This window comes from Lotus japonicus, chromosome 4 (assembly GCF_012489685.1).
Source record: "Lotus japonicus ecotype B-129 chromosome 4, LjGifu_v1.2".
Lineage (NCBI taxonomy): Eukaryota > Viridiplantae > Streptophyta > Magnoliopsida > Fabales > Fabaceae > Lotus > Lotus japonicus.
Genome location: NC_080044.1, coordinates 4,528,195 through 4,543,059, shown reverse-complemented (window position 1 = coordinate 4,543,059; position 14,865 = coordinate 4,528,195). Strand labels below are relative to the sequence as shown.

Sequence of the window (14,865 nt, the reverse complement as noted above, 5' to 3'; positions counted from 1 at the left end):
TCTGAGATAAAGACCCATCTTCTTGATCTTTCAGGGTCAATGTCATCCATCAATAGCTCCATAAACCACATCCAACTATCTTTTGTTTCAGACTCAACCACACCAAAAGCTAGTGGGAAGTACTGCTCATTGGCATCTCTAGCAACTGCAGCCAACAAGATTTCTCTATGTTTAGTCTTCAGATGGCATCCATCCAAGCCAATGAATGGCCTACACCCAGCTAGAAACCCTCTCTTACAACCATCCAAGCACATGTAAAATCTGCTGAATCTAGGAAACAAAGTGCTTCTTGGTGATTCAAAATTAATTTTACATGTGTTTCCTGCAGCCCTCTTCCGCAATTCATTGCTAAATCTCCATAGAAGGGTATACTGCATTTCAATGGCTCCCTCAACCTCTTGAATTTCCAGCTGCTTACCCTTCCATGCTCTGTATCTGGTTATACCAGTGCCATGGTTAACTCTGAAGTCATCTACTATTTCATTTGTGCTGATTTTATTCATTGTACTCACTTTATTCAACAGCTTGAGCTTCACCCACCTCACATTAGCTGACTTATTATCAAACACTCTTGCACAATTGTGCTCTCCAACTAGAGTTTTGATTCTGAAAGTCTCTTTATTGCCAACCTTGCTGCATAAGATGACAAATGGACAGCCCTTACTTCTGCACTTTACCCTACACCTTATGCTATCATTTTTCATGTATTCGAATTCTCTGCCATTAGTAACAAAGTGATCATGTAGAGCATCTTTGAACTGTAGTAGTGATGAAAAGTCCATTCCAAGGCTGAATTTGAAATCTTGGCCCATTTTTTCCTTAACAAACTTAGGGAACCTTCTTCTAGGAACATCTTCCACCTCAGAATCAGTTGGCACACTCTCTAGATCCTCACTCTCATAACCTCCTTCAGAATCTGATTCATCCCTAAAAGCCAGACCCATACCTTCTTCACTTCTACTACTAAGCATCTGTTTGATATGCTCATTCAAAAGAGCCTCTGCCTCAACAAAAGATGTGTTGTCCAATACATCTTCATGCCCTAAGTCTCTTTCTTCATCACTATCCTGAAGCCTTTCTCTTTGCACAGAAACATCACTGTCAGAATTTTCCCCATCTCCATCAATAACTTCAGGAACATTGTTGTCAGGGCTTATGTTCTCAGGACCAACAACAACATCTACCTCAGGGACCTGCTCTGTACCAGGAACATTGTCATTTTCAGGACTTATGTTCTCAGGAGCAACATCTACCTGAGGAACATTGTTGTCAGGACTAGTGTTGACATTCACAGGCAGCTCAACTTCCATCTCATCATCGTCAGAGAGAACCACTAAGGAAGGCTTGCCCAAATATTTTGCTTTAGTCACCACAGCTTGTATACGACTGGACCTTCTCACACATTTCATCTTTGTTGGTAGGACCTTATTCATTTGTGCTGAAACCTTGTTATTTTGTGCTGGTACCTTGTTGTTTTGTGCTGAAACAGTGGGAACAGAGGGAAGCATGGCAATAGTGGGAACATTGCCAACACTAGGTTGCTCTTGTGATAGATTTTCTACAAACAACAAACCTTGACCAAGTGTGCTCGCATATTTAGCAAATTCAAGAGCATCAGCATCAGTTTTGTAATCCCTGAAGACATGTCGTTCAGCATCCTCAGCAGTGACCCACCATAACTTAAACTCCTTGTATCCCATCCCTTTCACAATGGCTACAGTGTCAAAGTAGGACCATATGTCTTCATCTTGATCAAGAAGCTCAGTTCGACCACCACCAAAGTAATGCAGGTAAGGGGCGGTCCCAAACAAACCACCATGACGAACAATCAGTGTAAACACCATCCTGCAACTCCAGAGAAGCCAAATAAACATTTATCCCTAAATAGCAACCCTAAACGAAAAAACCCACCCAAACAAACCATAAACCCTGAACCACACAAAACCAAAAGGAAACCCAAAGCCTCCAAGATAACAGGCAGTCGAACAAGCTTGTTCGTATTCGAAGAAGAGAATGTGGCTACTTACTTAGTAATCGAAGACAAAGAGCCTTGTCCTAAACGGTGACCTTCTCGAACGAACAACACCAGCACAGCATAAGGAAGAAGCAGCGAGAGGAAGAATCGGCGAGAGGAAGAGGATTGATTGCAGGGCTCGAAATGGAAGAAGAAGAAAGAACTAGGGTTCTTCACGGTTGATGAATTGGGAAATTGGGGATTGATTTGGGAATTGGGAAATTGGCTAGGGAATTAGGAATGTTTAGTTAGTTTAGGTTTAGGTTTAGACTTAGGATGAGATTAAGTTTAATTGGGTTAATTATGTGTTTATTATATTAAGTTATATTATTTTTTTATTTTTTTATTTTTTTATGTGCCACGTCACATTTATTTACACAGTCAGCATGCCACTTCACCCCTCGCCGGAGCTCGGAGCTCCGGCGAGGACCGGCTCCAAACATTTTTGAACAAGAGGGATTGATGCCACAAATTTTTCCGGTCAGGGACCTGGTTCAGACGGCGAAACAAAGACAGAGACTAATTTGAGGATTAAGCCAATAAACAACACGGCAAGAAATAGGGGAAAACAAAAACTACAGGAGTAGGAAAGAAGTAAATCAAACTAGACTAAACTAGAAGAAAAACACTTCCAGGACTGAACCCATCAAGATTCCATCTTTCCAAAGAATCCCATAAGTCAAGCTAGATTTTGTGAAATGAGGTGTTTGGGGTTGAAGGAAGAGGGTAAAAAAATAAACTTTTTTGGGCAGATGTTGAGAAATCATGGTTTGAACTTTGAAGCGAGGAAGAAGCTTTTGGACTTCTGCAAGAAAAAAGAAGAAGAAGAAGAAGAAGAAGAAGAAGAAGAAGAAGAAGAAGAAAAAAAAAAAAAGAAGAAGAAGAAGAAAGAAGAAGAAGAAGAAGAAGAAGAAGAAGAAGAAGAAGAAGAAGAAGAAGAAGAAGAAGAAGAAGAAGAAGAAGAAGAAGAAAAAAGAAGAAGAAGAAAAGAAGAAGAAAAGAAAAAAAAAAAAAAAAAAAAAAAAAAAAAAAAAAAAAAAAAAAAAAAAAAAAAAAAAAAAAAAAAAAAAAAAAAAAAAAAAAAAAAAAAAAAAAAAAAAAAAAAAAAAAAAAAAAAAAAAAAAAAAAAAAAAAAAAAAAAAAAAAAAAAAAAGAAGAAGAAGAAAGAAGAAGAAGAAGAAAAGAAGAAGAAGAAGAAGAAGAAGAAGAAGAAGAAGAAGAAGAAGAAGAAGAAGAAGAAGAAGAAGAAGAAGAAGAAGAAGAAGAAGAAGAAGAAGAAGAAGAAGAAGAAGAAGAAGAAGAAGAAGAAGAAGAAGAAGAAGAAGAAGAAGAAGAAGAAGAAGAAGAAGAAGAAGAAGAAGAAGAAGAAGAAGAAGAAGAAGAAGAAGAAGAAGAAGAAGAAGAAGAAGAAGAAGAAGAAGAAGAAGAAGAAGAAGAAGAAGAAGAAGAAGAAGAAGAAGAAGAAGAAGAAGAAGAAGAAGAAAGAAGAAGAAGAAGAAGAAGAAGAAGAAGAAGAAGAAGAAGAAGAAGAAGAAGAAGAAGAAGAAGAAAGAAGAAGAAGAAGAAGAAGAAGAAAAGAAGAAGAAGAAGAAAAGAAGAAGAAAAAAAAAAAAAAAAAAAAAAAAAAAAAAAAAAAAAAAAAAAAAAAAAAAAAAAAAAAAGAAGAAGAAGAAGAAGAAGAAGAAAAGAAGAAGAAGAAAAAAAAAAAAAAGAAGAAGAAGAAGAAGAAGAAGAAGAAGAAGAAGAAGAAGAAGAGAGAGAGCTGGATTTGCCACCCCAACCATTAGATTTCACACCCCTAATTTTCGGATTTCCAAGTTCCGAATTATTTCGGAATCTTAGATTCCGAAATTAATTCGTGATTTTTAGTTCAAAATACATCTAACACCACACTTTTGAGTAAAAAACCACACTTTTGAGTAAAAAAGTGCTTCGGAAACCTTATTTCCGAAATATTTCGGAAACTGAGTTTCCGTAAGTGGGGTGACATTTCTAATGGTTGGGGTGTCAAATCTAATGATCGAAAAGAGAGCATCTGATTTAGGGAATTTAGATTAGTGATTTGGGTATTAATGAAGGGTATTTAGGGTTTTTCATTATTTTTTATTTTTTATTTTTAATTAGTAATATGAGGTGTAATAAATTTTAAGAAAAAAAATTACACGTAGGACTCATTAAACACGTAAGCGTGCCACGTGGGGCCTCGTCGGAGCTCCGTCCTCCGGCGAGGACCAATACCAAAATGTATGCAATTTCAGGGAGATATCGCTTAATATTTTTCGGGGAGGGACTAAAATCAAAACGCGCTACAAAAATAGAGACCAATTTGACCATTAACCCTATAATGTTTTACTACCTCTGTTATGTTTAAGTATAATTGTTGTGGAGAGAAAAAAACACACATAAGGAGTGCAATTTTTGTTAATTTTTATGAAAATATTTTTTATTTTTTTATTTTATCTTTTAAAATGCATTTTATCTTTTCTCATTTGTTGTTCCTGTAAAAATATTTTTTAAAAAAATATTATTTTGATTTCTTGAAACTTTAAATGGGCAAATATATATAGGAACAATTGTTTTCTTCTAAATTAACCGTTAATAAGGAACGGAAGCAATAGTAGAGTAAGAGTTGCATTTGTTTCAGCTTTTTAAATAAAAATGAATGTTTGTTCAGTTTTTTAATTAGATTATTTAGAAAAGCTATATAATTGACGATACGTTATGGTTGGTGGAGTTTAATTTGCAACATATTTTCTCATCCATTGCAGATTGCGAAGAAATTTTGTCCCCCTCTACTACATTACCTGTAGATCACTTTAGTAGGTTGCTTTAGTCTTATCCCAAATCCACACAAGTAAATTTGAACACAAATGACTAATTTAAATTACATAATAAGCATATTGATTTTGGTGGCCTGCTTTGCAATGCTTTTGTCGCTTGGTTGGGTAGTTTTTCGTGTTCTACCGCTGTTCTACCGCTGGCTCATGCTATTTGTACTGAGCTATTGGACATCAATCACAGTCTTCTCTTGTCTTGAGATTTGGGATATCAACATATCATTTGGGAGAATGATTCGCTGGATGCTATTAAGATGTTTGAGGACCCTATTATGTCCCCTTATTTGACAGTGGTGTTGGGAGAGATTGTGAATATTTCTACTCGTATGTGGCGTGTCTTCTTCGGGCATATTCGAATAGAGGCGCTGGTAAGCTAGTCTCGATGGGTTTGTGTTCCATATTCCTCTCCAACAATGGTCTTTACCCCTGCTGAGTTTGAATCCGCTTTTAATTTTTGACCAACGTTGTGTTGATTTAGTGTAGTTTGTCTTTTAATTCAATGATACACCAAAAAAAAAAGCTTATCGAAAAAATTTATTGTAATAAAAGAGAGAAAATAAAATAAGTGATTTTGATTAGTACAACTAAATACAAGACAACTTATGCTTTTATTAGAATCTTAAAAAATAATATATTTTAAAATAGTTAAAATTTTTATTTTTATCTAAAACAACAACATTTTTTTTGAGGGTGCACCTAATATGCACCACTTTTTAGTGGTGTAACTTTGCACCACTATGTTAATTATCCATTTTACCCCTGTTCAAAAAATTAATCCCATCAAAATCCACCTGGTAATACCAATATTTTTTTTCTTTTTATAAAATAATTTTTTTAACAGGGGTAAAATGGACAATTAGTATAGTGGTGCAAAGTTGCACCACTAAAAAATGGTGCGTATTAGGTGACACCTTTTTTTGAAGTATAGGACAAAAAAATGAACAAAACAGCTTCTATCCAAAGCAAACAACGACAATAAATCCTAGGGATCAGGGAAAGAACATTGAAAGGAAACCCACACGTAAACCTTAAACAACTAATCAATTACTCTTTCTGTTCCTATTTAAATGTTCACTTTAAAGAATTTTTTTTTCCTATTTAACTGTTCACTTAGCATTTTAAGAGAGTATTAAATAATGTTTTTACAACAAATATCTTTGTCAGTACAATAAATAAGTTGAGATAACACATATTTTAAAGGGTAAAATAGAAAAATAACTCTCACTTTTTCTAAAAATCAACAAAATTAATCACACCCTTAATATGTGTGCATCCACTCAAAGTGGACAGTTAAATAAAACGGAGGGAGTACCAGTTTGGGAGTTTGCTTCACGAAAAATGAGCTTGAACGAAACATTCTAGAGGCGAGTAGCAGTGGATATTACCTCTTCTAAAACATCAAACACTTTTAAAAGCTTTACCATGACTTATTTTATTGTTATTATTAATCTGATGCACATACATAACACATCTTAATTGGAAAAAATATACCACTCTATTTTTTATTTTTTTTCTGACATACTAGAAATAAAAATTATGCCAACTTGAATTCGTACAGCTAGTCATAAATTCAAGGATTTAATTCTCATCTCCCTTATGATCGAGGTTTGAATCCTCATGAAATTGAGTTTTTTGTTTGTTTGTTTAGAACACCGGCATTTTTCACTATTCACACTAAGGAGAACCTGAAACCTACTTAAGTTAGAAAAACCTCATACCAATTGATCAACACGCGAGCTGGTGTTTAAGATTTTTGAGTGTTTATATATATGTAAGTGTCAATTTCCATTCTCGTATATAATTTACTACACGTAGTCAAAAAAAATTAAGGCAACACAGCGAAACTCATATCATGCTAATTGACTGTAGTATCATGAGTTGCCGATTCGATGCACTGGAACCTGACGACGTGATAATAATACTTCATTGAGTTGTGCAATCTGAAGTAAGAGTTGACTAATTCTCTGCACCAATAAAGTGTTAGGATATTATAATATTTCATATTTGGAGCGGATTTTTCAAATGAAGGTAGATGAATGCAACTAAATCTACATCTACAACTATAAGAGTGTTTGATTTTGAGTGTTGCATGGAACTTAAGATAAATCTTCTTAAAAGCTAATGCCCTTCTGATAAAAAGTGGTTCGAAGCAGGGTCGGTCCCGACATTTTGGAGGCCCTGGGCAAATAATTGGTTCACCAATTAATATTCACTTATCTAGTGAATTAGGTAGAAGAATCTAAGGAAACCTTCTACATTTCAATGCTAATTAAACTCTTAAATACAGAAGTACAGAACTGATCTTGAATGCAACTACTAAATTTTTTTTTTGAAAAGTTTAATGAGAATTTCTTTTTGCCTCATTCTTTTTGGAGGCTCTGGAATATGGGGTCGGCCTGCACAGGCCCAGGGCCAACCCTAGTTCGAAGCATCCCATAATCAAGAGAGACATAACATACAAGTTATGAATGCACACAGATTGAGTTGGTTTAGCTCGAGCTAAAATATAATTTAAATTGTGAGTAATTTAGTTCCTAGTAATTCACCATGACAATTTAGTCCAATTAAGAGAGTAAACATTAAGATTTAAGTTTTTTAAGTGAGAATCAATGATAGTAAAATAAGTCATATTTACCATTAATTGAACCCCTTAATTAAATTGTTTTGTGTAAAATTTATTCAAACTTCATTTTCTCTTTTATTTCATTTTCACTCATCTTCTATTCCTATTTCTATTCTATAATAATATTCTTATAAAATCATCTATTATGTTTTTAATTTCTCTTTATTATTTCCTTATATTAGAAGGTGGAGTGTACTTCTTTTTTTTTTTTTTTTTGCTAATGTGGAGGGCTTAGAGCCCAAGGTGGATAAATTATTCTTAATTTAATTACTTTTCAAAAAGTAAATAATTAGTATTTATACTAACCTCGTCTTTCTCTCTGAGAAGACAAACCGCATGATCTACGCTTCTCCGACCAGGCCTCCGGTGACGCCTTCGAATCTCCACCGCCACCAACACTGCAGCCGCTGCTGCGACACACGTAATTGACCAAAATGTCCCCGAACACACCGCACTATTACCAACCACCCTTACAGCCTCGAGCAGCTTCTTCCCTTCATAGGCCACCCGTCTCCACCAATCCAAATGTGGTGGCGGCGGCGCTGGGGTCCCGGTCCCACCCAATTCATTAGTCGACGCCGTGGAAGAAGAAGAAGAAGATTGGTGATCATGAACGTTGAGGTAGCTTTTGTTGATCTTGGTCACCATGTTCCACTCAGAGGTGGTTTCGGGAGATGGGTGTTGCTCGATTTGTTCCCAGTCTTTAATGTCCTCTGTGTATTCTTCCATGCTCCCCAAAGTCCAAACAAACAAGCATTTAGAACTTGCCACTACCAATTAGAGGTTCTGCTTCTGCATTTTTTTTTTGATAGGCAGTTCTGCTTCTGCATGTCTCATTCTCTATATATCTTTGATAAATTGTTGCCTTATATTTAGAGGATATGGTGGGCCAGGGTTTTATCTTATTCTTGTCATGAGTCTGGGATTTTTGGGATTTTTGATAGCATGGTTTTTTTTAGTACATTGAAAAATAAATTACACATAGTCAGAGATTTATTCTTGGACGTCCCCTGAAACACATGTCATTCAACTTTATCCACTTGAGCTATCCTTATTCCTTAGAGACTATAGTATGATTTGATCCCAGATAGGGGATTTCTTTTTTATAATAGAGAGTTGAATAAAGAAAATCCATGTAATACTTGCAGGGTTAAACACTCACCATGTCTTTCAACCATTTCAAAGGATGTTAGATATTTTATTATGAATTAGAAGAGGTTGTTTAAATGACTAATGAGAAAGTTTGGGTTAAATAATTCATCGTTCAATCACATTGAAGATAAGCGGGTTAGAATTTCTATATTTTATTTATAAAAAATCTTATTGGTCTAGTTGTGAGTTTGTAACCTACATTGGTTATTTAGACAACCCCGAATTAGAATTGTTATGAATTAATTACTCCTCCCGTTCCTATTTAACTGTCCACTCCGAAGGTTCCTATATATCTGTCCACTTATAATTTCAAGAGAGCATTAATTGATGTTTTTCCAAGTAATACCCTTGTAGAAACAATAAATGAAGAAAGATAAAATGCAATCTAAATGGTAAATATGAAAAACAAATAATACTTTTATGAAAACCAACAAAATTAATTGCACTCCTTAATATGTGTGTTTCTTCTCTTCCCGGACAGTTAAATAGGAACGGAGGGAGTAGAATATGTGATGCTTGAATTTATGGATTGTCTAAATGATTCAAAATTTGAGTTAAATTACTCATGATTCTAGATGGACGAATCAAATTTAACATAAGGTGAGTTAAAATTTTCATATTTTATTAATAAATTAATTTATTAATAATTTTATTGGCTCATTAAAGTGGTGTAAAGTAACCATCATGAGTTATATAGACAACTTCATAATTAATATATCAATTAATAAAAATTAGTATTAATAATATCGTTTAACCACGTAATGTATATTGCAATTAGGTTTTTTAATGAATAACTTGTGATAGGTCGAGTCATTCGCTTATAACTCATTGAGAGGTCTCTGTTTTCATCTAATCAATTATAAAAGTGTTGCCCTATTAGACACTTGGTTACACTTTATACGCTAATCATAAGAAAAAGGTATGCACAATCTTATCAACAAGATTCTTTATTACTTATATAGAACATGCTATAATTTGTCTCTGTATGAGCCGTTTGATCTTAACTCAAAATCTTAAGCATTAGGTTTATGAGTCACATCTCTTAAAAAGTCTTCTCCTCACCTATACTTAACCAATGTTGGACTCTAACTTACATTTAAATTCTCAACATTTACCGTACACATGATGGTAGAAGCTTTTCAGAATTGGATAATGCATGATGTTACAAATGTTTATTAGACAAATCATAAAAGAATGACCACACAAATAGAGTATGTTTCGATGCAGATCAAAGAACATTTATTGGAGCTTTTTCAGTGTTTTATCTAATAGATAAGCTCCAATAAGTGCTCTTTAACACGTATCCAAATGGGTTACTTGCTGGGAAATTATGCAGTTTTATCATCATTAGCAAGTTGAATGATATCAAACAAAAGTTCATAGCAGAAAATGTTGCCCTGCTATAATTCAACCAAGGGGAACCATCTCCTGACCCGTTCCGATTGATGCAGTAAGCATGCCACATATAACACAACTGAGAGCGGTATGAAAATCATACAGTTTCTTGAACCTTTTCTGCCATATGAAGGGGAAGAGAATGAAAATTCCTTCAGAATCCTCTCCTAAATAAATGTTCAAGACCTGAATCATGATGCTACTTGCTGTTGCACCACACAGGCTTGCATCCTTGACCCTCTTGAGCACACCACTCAGTTCATGTAATTTAATTTTTTCCCAACCCAATCTTCAACTTAATATTGGCCTTGATGTAAATGTTGTATTAACAACCCTAGCCAAGACCATACCAAAAGCCAGTGCAGTTCCAAACAAAGCATGCAACCTCACACAGAAGTACTTAGCCATGAAAATCTTGCTTTTGTCCTGTGAGAACACAACTTAGTTTTAACATCAAGACTTAGGAAATATACTAGAGTAACAAAGATTCATCAACAGTCTTTCACTTTACCTTGTGATTTTCTTGGACAAATCTTACTACCAGGTTTCCCATTGGCAAGGTCAATGTACAAAGTAACTGGTACAGCCATATTCATAATGAAAAGAATAAATTAAATCGTAAGCTCATGGTTCAGAATTGCAACTACACTAGTAATGAAGGGAAGACATCAGAAATGGGATGCATAAAGTTGGTTGTGTCTATAAGTACTTACAATACAAGTGAGAGGAAGTGCCTTGCTTAGACCAAAAGTAAACAAAAGAGCATAGAGCATCAAGACTACCACTTGCACTACCTCAGCACCTCTATTAGTGCCAAGTCTAACCTGAAAGAGAAATGGGAAATAAATAACATAGGTAGATTCACACCATAAACATAGATTAAAAAAATGTTTGATAAAAAGGTTTATCTACCAAAGGTGACATTTTTCCAACTTCCTTGTCTCCTTCCACCTGTGTCATGCAGAAAACAGGTCACCAACTTGAAGTTACTCAAAATTGGAATTTAGAATTCAGAAATGAGATTACCTGATGGAAATGACTGCAAAACAGGATAAGAGATGTTGTGAAGCCGACAAGGATCGAGGCTGAAAGAACCGTTCCACTTAAGGGGAAATAGTTCATCACACTATCAAGATCATTCAGAAAACAGCAATTAAGCTATGAAAAATAAAATATCATTAGTTACACTGTAAATCTGGTAATTGAGATAACCTTGCACTACCCTGTAATAAATAAAAAGCACTAGTGGCAAAAGGACCAAATGCTGCAAAGCACAAGGGCTCTCCCAGCCCCTGGTAGCTTAACCGAAATGGTGGACACTGCAACAGAAAAAGATCAAGCAGGGAAGTTGAAAGTTAACTGATGATTCTGAACACTTTCCGACACGGTTTTGAGGTCAGAAGAAACTTCTACCTGATATATATACCCACAAATAATTGCACAAGAAAGAAACAACATTGAACGCATGTTTCCTGCCACCACAGCAGCCCAAGCCAGCCCAACGAAGCCAAGAGCAAGACAAGAGTATGCAGCGATGAAGGTTCCTGTTCGGCTTTCCAAATTCAATGTAAGGGACAAACAACACAAGTTAATTTCATTATCCTTTTTTATATCTAACATAGAATCAAGTGAAAATAGACTAATACCAAAGATAAGCTTTGAGAGAACTCACCTTCCAACCAAGTTTACAACTGATTCCTTCTTGTTCTTGTCAACTCCAGTGTCAAAATCATAAACATCATTGCTGCCATGGCCACATATAAGAAATTACTTGAGAAAAATTCACATCTTTCTTTTAAGAACATTGGGTGAGCTTGACAAGAGTGATGCATGTGAGGGAGGGGGAGGGGGGTCAAACGAAAATCGGTAATCTATTCAATTGAGAGTTTGCATCTATTTCCTTGCATGGGTTTGTAAAGCTGTACCATTGATCAAAACAATGAAAACAGTAGCTGGCAGAGCGTTTTTAGTTTAAAGGATAAGAACTTTCATAGTGTGGTTCAAGAAATATGGATGACATTTTGAGAGCGTTCATGTCATTACAAGATTAAAGCGGATACCAGGCCTGTGATTTAGAAATGTTATGGCTACCAAAATTTGAAATAATGTAGGAGTTATTACTATAATGCATTTTCATATATTTTTAAGAAAACAATTCATAAATAGTGAAATTTCTTAGATTTTACAATCATTGACTTCTATAGTTCTATTTGCTATTCCCTCACTCAATCCCTCAAACAGTTTAGAGACTTACCTTAAATTGAGCCAGGTAATAACAAGAACTGAAGAAGCTAAGAGAACAAAATAGCGTCTAGCTGAGAAGATGCCTGCCTGCAAATAAGCTGCTGCACTGCCTACCTATTTGGGGAAACCAAGGAATAAATTAGAGATGCTTTAACACATGTAGGACAGTGATATAAAACAAAGCAGTAAGACTAGTGCATTGCTCAATTCTAAGTGACATGAATTGCCAATGAAAAAGAAAATCTCTTTCATCATCCTGATACCCAGAAGCTGCTCATGGTAGCTTCTCCCTAGAATTAATTTTGGCTTTAGAATCAATTTTAGAAGGATTTCCAAACATACATGTTTTGTCCAAATACCTGGGAGTCAGAGTCAGGGATTAAGATAATAAGCCTAGTACCCAGGTTTTGGTGATGAGTGAACATGTCTGCCTTTGTTTCCTTCCCTCTCCTTCTAGGCCTTCAATTCGTCGTTTAGGCTGTCTCTAATTAATTGTCCGTTTCTATTGTTTATCATTGTATTTATTAGATAATCGTTGTGTAATGATTTAATTCAGGTGTTACAACTTTCAGCTCGTGGCATTTCCTCTCCCCCATGGTCCTATGTGAGCCGGGTTAATACCGAATAGCTCGGTAGGTACAGCTCGGTAGCTACACAGCCCTCCAAGTCCTAAGCATTTGCTTAGTGGGCTTGTGGTAATTCAACCCTCCTTCAGGTCGGGTTATCGCAGACGATAGCTCAGTAGGTACTCTACCCTTAATATGCTTCGAAATATAATGCCATACTTCAATGTTACTCTTTTTAGCCTACTTCCAGGGCTGATCAGTATAATTACCATGTTAGTTAGGGACTAAATTTTGACTTATCCTCAATATACAAGAGAATATGTTTATCAGTATAAAATATCCTAGGGAATAATGCTCACAACTTAACAAACTACCATAAAGGTATAAAGTTGAGATGCTCACAGTGAGAGGCACAAAAGCAACAGAGTAAATTGGCAACTTGATTGCCCTCCAAATCAAGATTTCCTTTGAAACATCCTCCTCTTCATGGTCTTCAAAGCTAGAAGATGATAACTCTGCTCCACTTGCACAAGCCACAAATGGGTATTGGTCTAACCTCTGAACTTGCAACAGTCCTCTATTTCTCTTCAACCCAGTTTCACAGAACCAATTACCATTCACTGCCTCAACTTTAAATTTACTACTTTTCATTTTGCCAGTTGATGAAAATGGGAGAAGGGTTGAGGGAATTTTCCCTTTGAAGTAGCTCTTCATATGGAGGTGGTGCTCATTGAGTTTCTTGAGACCAGAAGCATGGGTGAGGTTGCAGCTTGTGGCAGCCATTTACATGAATGCAGTACCAGTCACAAGCTATTCATCTCTGTATATGTCCCTCAGAGGCAAGTAAGTGAACACAGTGATGAGTAACAGAGTTTGAGAGATAAAGAATAAGTCAGAAAACTATGAGAAGTGATTGATACAGATAAGTCTACAACTGAAGCTGAATTGAAGTTGTTTGCTGAATGGAGATATCATATCATATCTTATTACAATCCATCTATGGACCACTAGTATGCTGCCATCTAAGATTTCCAACTATGGCCAAGGAAAAGTAATCAGGGATTTAGTAAAGTTATGTGAGGTATCTAAAATGATTTAGCTAGCCTCAATAAAAAAGCTTATGTGTAAGATAAATCAGCATCAATCAGGGGTGCTAGCGGCGGGGTATAGTCTGATTTGTGAATTTGTCATGCCGAACCAAATCAAACACATTATATTGGGTCAGATTGGGTCAGTTTATATTTTTTTTTACTACATCCAATTAATATCGGTTCAGATACTAAATTTAGAAATTAAATATCCGATGAATTCAAACCAACGCAATGTATTAAGAATAAATTCTTTTTCTACCCAACACGTTATAGAATGTTTGTTTAAGTTAAGACCTAAGTTACATTAGTCAGGTTTAATATTGTGTTACCTAATTATATTTGTATAGGAGTTATTGTTTTAGTTTGCTTATATTGGATTATATGTAGTATGAAATGTTTTAGTCTGTTGGAGATGTTGGAGATTATATACAGTTTCAATTTTTTTTTATAATTTTTTACATTTTTAGAATAAATTTCATGTTAATTTTGAAAAAATAATTTTTATTTTGAATCCGACCATTGGAACCGAACCAACCCTCTGTAAGTAAAAATCAAGAAATTCGTAACAGCCCAAATCAAACATGTTTTATTGGTTCGGACATTTAAACACCCTATATTCAAATCAATCCGACCCGATTACACCTCTATAAGCATTAATATTTTTTAATATTATTTTTTGAAATAAGTTTATTTATGAAAATACATATTATGTACGGACACATCATTTCACTTATTAAAAATTAGAGTTTAGCATCAGTAGTTTAAGTGAATAGACCATCGGTCTCCTCTCTCAAATGTAACAACGTTCATATACCCTATTTTTCATCTCTTTCTCTCTTAAGCATCACCATTTCTGAAGAAGAGGAACTTGGAGAGGTGGATATTTTGTTGGTTCCTTCATCTTCTCATATTGATTACATGATTGAAATAGTTATTCTTGTTC

The 14,865-nt window shown here is 35.1% G+C and overlaps 2 protein-coding genes across 2 annotated transcripts; both read right to left on the bottom strand.

The window, feature by feature from the left end:
- Positions 1 to 6,170: 6,170 nt before the first annotated feature.
- On the bottom strand, positions 6,171 to 8,331 carry LOC130716170 (uncharacterized). The gene is made up of 2 exons (XM_057566375.1): positions 7,781 to 8,331; positions 6,171 to 6,815 (listed from the first exon to the last, which is right to left on the bottom strand). Exons 1-2 carry the CDS (start codon positions 8,201 to 8,203, stop codon positions 6,723 to 6,725), a joined length of 516 nt encoding a protein of 171 aa, XP_057422358.1. The 5' UTR covers positions 8,204 to 8,331; the 3' UTR covers positions 6,171 to 6,722.
- Positions 8,332 to 9,752: 1,421 nt separating this feature from the next.
- LOC130713936 (2-carboxy-1,4-naphthoquinone phytyltransferase, chloroplastic) lies at positions 9,753 to 13,992 on the bottom strand. The gene is made up of 10 exons (XM_057563764.1): positions 13,234 to 13,992; positions 12,276 to 12,379; positions 11,694 to 11,765; positions 11,435 to 11,573; positions 11,234 to 11,340; positions 11,048 to 11,147; positions 10,934 to 10,972; positions 10,735 to 10,845; positions 10,533 to 10,598; positions 9,753 to 10,447 (listed from the first exon to the last, which is right to left on the bottom strand). Exons 1-10 carry the CDS (start codon positions 13,612 to 13,614, stop codon positions 10,313 to 10,315), a joined length of 1,254 nt encoding a protein of 417 aa, XP_057419747.1. The 5' UTR covers positions 13,615 to 13,992; the 3' UTR covers positions 9,753 to 10,312.
- Positions 13,993 to 14,865: the final 873 nt, after the last annotated feature.